Source organism: Medicago sativa, chromosome 4 (assembly GCF_051527215.1).
Source record: "Medicago sativa cultivar Bolivia chromosome 4, Bolivia_mono, whole genome shotgun sequence".
Taxonomy (NCBI): Eukaryota; Viridiplantae; Streptophyta; class Magnoliopsida; order Fabales; family Fabaceae; genus Medicago; species Medicago sativa.
Window position 1 is genome coordinate 73,067,478 of NC_140752.1, and position 4,485 is coordinate 73,071,962.

The 4,485-nt window shown below is 33.1% G+C and overlaps 1 protein-coding gene across 1 annotated transcript; it reads right to left on the reverse strand.

The window, feature by feature from the left end:
• Positions 1 to 730: 730 nt before the first annotated feature.
• LOC146931655 (zinc finger protein MAGPIE-like) lies at positions 731 to 3,264 on the reverse strand. Its single transcript, XM_085703208.1, has 3 exons — positions 3,039 to 3,264; positions 2,504 to 2,900; positions 731 to 1,720 (listed from the first exon to the last, which is right to left on the reverse strand). The coding sequence occupies exons 1-3, from the start codon at positions 3,151 to 3,153 to the stop codon at positions 784 to 786; spliced, it is 1,449 nt and encodes a 482-aa protein (XP_085559334.1). The 5' UTR covers positions 3,154 to 3,264; the 3' UTR covers positions 731 to 783.
• Between the last annotated feature and the right edge of the window lie 1,221 nt (positions 3,265 to 4,485).

The following is a 4,485-nucleotide window of genomic DNA, read 5'->3' on the forward strand; positions in this document are numbered from 1 at the left end:
AATGAAATGAAAAAGGTTCATTAATTAATTAATTTTAATCGATAGGCTAAAAGCCTATTTGTTGTACTAGAACAATGCTTTTTATGTCACTTGAAAAAAAATTGTCTTTTAATTAAGCCCAGTTTGAGAAAGACAACAACCACAATAGAGATGAAAGTATGCAATAATGGAGTTCCCAAACTTGTCCTTTGCTTTGCCCCCACTACTCCACAATCGCATTCCTTTATAAAAAAATTAAAATAAAGACACCATTTTTTAAAAGGGATCAGCTTTCAGCATTCAAAAGAATATGCATGGATCTCTCTTCCTTTCCTTTAAGCCCTTCAATATTTTTCTAACAACAAACTTTTCAGCCTCCATCAAGCACTCAATTACCACCTTTTCCTCCTTGCAAAGTTTTCAGATACTTAATCATTCTTTTTCTTCTCCAACTTCAGTTTCATTTCATTCACCTTTTCTTTTTATTCAAGGTGGAGATATTAGTGGGCATTCGATTAAGATTAGACGATCCTGATTCAAATTTGCTAATTTAAAAACATTAAAAATTTGCATTTTAAATCGAATGGTTCAAATTCACGTTTGATATTTTAAATAGTAACTTAAAAATATGCATTTTTTGGATCATGATCCGATGTAAACCTAGATCTCAATTTGGAATAGATTGTGCGATTAAGATCAGACGACTGTTAAGATCAGACGACCATTAAAATCTTGACCTAGGGAATCCGAATTAAAAAAAAAGGATCATAATTGATAAGTGAATATATATACATGATGATAAAATCAAATCCAAGGGTGACAAATGGTTTGCACACCAACACCAAGAAAATCCCTAGTTTGCCCTCCTCCTCCATTCTCTTCACCTTGCACATGTCTACGTTTAGAAGGGTGCATTTGTGAAAAATCACATGCATTATTATGATCTTCCTCATTGCCAAGACTAATGAGTAATGAACTTGAAGTACCATACATACCAGTACCACCAAACTTGTTCACATCATTAGTACTATTATTATTACTGCATTTCAAACCTAAACTTCCAAGGAATGAAGTATCACTTGAGGTTGATCCAATTTGAGCAGCTTTTTGTAACAAAGCTGTAGCTGACATGTTTGCTGAAGATGTTTGATGTGGTATTTGGTGTTGTGAGCTATACAAGGAAGAAATTTGTTGGCTTGTAGCATCATGAGAAACATCCTTAACATTAACATTAATGTTTCCTAGTGGAAGTGAAGTTGTAGTACTAGTAATTAATTCTTGGCTGCAATTGTTTGAAAGTTTAGTTCCAAAAACCCAATTTAGCTGATAGTTATTAGAATATGGTGGAGGGTTCTCATTTCCACCATACATAATTTCTCTTGATGATGAGTCAAGTTGTTGATGAATCTCATGCAAACTAGAATTTCCATTGGTGGTGGTTATCATTGTTTCATGAGGTTGAGAATGAGAATTTTGATTCATCCAAAGGGATAGTCCTCTAGTTTGATTGGTTGATTCATGATGATGATGATCAGGAGTTGAAATTGGTTTGAAAATTGAAGGAAAATGGGTTGGCATATTGTTATTAGGGACTAGAGATGTTGTTCCCATTATGTTGGTGTAATTACCAATGTTACCCCTTAATAATGAGCTGTTGTTTATTTCTGATGCTGCACTTACCCTTGCTGTTTCTTCTGCTAAGGCATCACAAAAGGCTCTGTGAGTTATGAAGCTGTCTCTCCTGCTCAACCAAAAATATTCACAAATATTAAGTACTAATAATTTAACTTTTTTAACAAAGAGAAATGTTTATATATAAATATTAGAAGGAACAACCAAAAGATTTGGTTAATGAGTTTCAGTTAAGACCAGAGTTCAAATGCGGGGAACGATATTTTATCAGACTTTACTTATCTCTCAGTCGAACCATTCTCGAGAACGAGACAGTTATGACAAAAGATTAGAGCTAGACAAAAGTCAAAATGGGAGTAACCGGAAACATGAGTACGGCATAAGGATTTGTACAAACAAGCCTATATATAGTAGTTGGTTAACAACCTCAAACTAGTGTGAAAATAAAACAAAAATAATACTCAATTATATACATAGTGAGTGAGGTTAAATGAGATAACTCCAAACCATGAACTTTTGTCGTTTAGGGCAAAAACAGCAAAAAGGCTTATCAAAAACTTGTGTCTTAATTAATCTTTGATCAACTCCTTAATCATTTTTTTTTTTGAAGGAACTCCTTAATCATTTGTTTAAACTAATTAACCTCATTCACTTTTTATTCTCAAAAAAGCCAAATAGGCAAAAAAAAACATATTATTCAAGTTGCCTAACCACTTTTAAACTTGATCCTTATATCAGATATATAATTTTTTTTGGTAAACTTAGATATTTCCGCAAACAACTGCCGAGACTAATTTCTCGAGCAACTGAGATCCTTATATCAGATATACCGATTACAACGATGTGATCAGAATAACATAGAGATGGATGGATAGGTTAGGTAGTTAGTTACCTTGAAAAGATAGTTCCACAGTCACATTTGTATTCTCTAGTACCACATGTTTTTGAGTGAGCTTTCCAATCTGACTGAACAGCATAACGTTTTGAGCACTTCTCACACTTCCACTTCTTTTCACCATGCTTTCTACAAAAGTGCTTTTTTATCCCAGTTAAGTCACCAAGTGCCCTTGAAGGATCATGGTGGACACAAGTTTTCTCTGGACACACATAAACTCTCTTCTTTATTTCTTTGTTTGTTCTCTGCTTAAGCTTCCATGGAAGATTATGTCCACGTCTATGTAGCTGTAGATTTTGATCTCTTTGAAAACCTTTCCCACATGTTTCACACAAGAATCTGTTTGTAGCCATGAGTGTCTTTGGTGATAAAGCTATAACTTCTGCTTCAGGATCTGTGCAAATAAAAAAGATCAATAATGTTTCTTTTTTCTAATAAAAAGTTAATTACCTTTGAATATACCTATTGATACATTCAATCATAAAGGTTAAGAGAGAGTTATAAAGGAAAGAAAAAGAGAAAATTAACATGCCTGGATTTCCTGGAAGGTTTCTTTTTCTCTTCAAAGCAGGAGGATTATTAGAAGCACTAGTTGTTTGAGGGAAATTAACATTTGTGATTTCTACTTCATCCATATTTTTTAGCATCTTAAATTTGTTTGACTCAAATATAGAATAAGAAACTTACAAAGAGTTTAGTAGTGTGTGTTTGATGAAATAACTAGTGATTGTTGGATTAAGAGAAAAACTTATAAGCTTAGAGAATATGGGAAGCTAGGTTTGTTGATTATATATATGGCTTCAACCCTAAACAACAGGAAGTGATATTGTATGCAACAAGATGGGATCTCTCTCTCTCTCTCTCTCTCTCTCTCTCTCTCTCTCTCTCTCTCTCTCTCTCTCTCTCTCTCTCCATATGAATGTTTTTTATATTTGATTTAATTATCTACTTTTGATGTGGAATAAAAAAAATGGAAGATGCTGTGGGAGGCGGTGAAAAGTTAAAGGAGACAGAGAGAGTGAGAGAGATAAAGGAGGAGGGAAGGGAGAGGGGAGATGAAGAAGCAAAGGTGTATGATGACACATATGATGAGGTTGGAAGAAAGTTGATCTCCATTTGGAATGATTATCCCATAATTTGTTCTTGCTTTCTCTTTTTTATTTTTTTAATCCTATTTCATCCAATAACCTTTTCTTTATTTTTATTTTAATAGTTTATTAGTTTTATATATGTATACTAAATAGTAAGGAACTCCACTACATATACATACATGTCTTTCAAATGTATATATTGCAGCTTATGTTTGTATACTATTTCTATTTCTATTTTGGTAAGGTGTCTTCAATCTTTTAATCTTACTTTCCTCGCAGATTTTTGTTTCACAACAGTTTTCATTGGTGTATAACTATATGAACCAATAAAAAGTTGCGTAAATTAGGCACTAATTGCGAATGATCACTATCAAAGTTTTAAATTGCAGTTGCGACTATGATTCTAGATATGGCAAGCAAATGATGCAAAATTGCGAACGACCCTGCAATGTTTACGTTACAAGCATGATTTACAAGACATCAAAAATTTGCATCAAAACACGCCTTGTGTCGCAATCAGGCACGTTAGGGTGTATGATGCTTACACAAATTATTTTTCTATCTTTCTCGTATATAGGATTAGAAGATATTTTAAAGAGCTAGTAAGAAATGTATGCTTTTTAAAATAAATAATAACATTTGGTGTAAAAGCTAAAAGATCACTCATGTTGCAACATAAATACGCATTTGCGATCGTAACTACAATTCAAAACCATAATCTACATAGACGGTTGGCGTAGGTTGCTTCCATGTTGATTGTTTGATTTTTATAGGCAAAGGTTAACGAGAGAAAAATGTCAGTATTAGTAATTAACCCTAATTAGAGTTCTTGTGTATAACTCATTCATTATCTCCAAACCACTGAACTACATATTCGTGAACTAGTAA

Excerpts from the sequence above, each read along its gene's own strand:
- LOC146931655 (XM_085703208.1), bottom strand. The coding sequence starts at position 3,153 with ATGCTAAAAAATATGGATGAAGTAGAAATCACAAATGTTAATTTCCCT. Across the intron at positions 2,901-3,038 it reads AAACCTTCCAGGAAATCCAG|ATCCTGAAGCAGAAGTTATA; the intron begins GCATGTTAATTT and ends TTATTTGCACAG. Across the intron at positions 1,721-2,503 it reads TGTGGAACTATCTTTTCAAG|GAGAGACAGCTTCATAACTC; the intron begins GTAACTAACTAC and ends TTGGTTGAGCAG.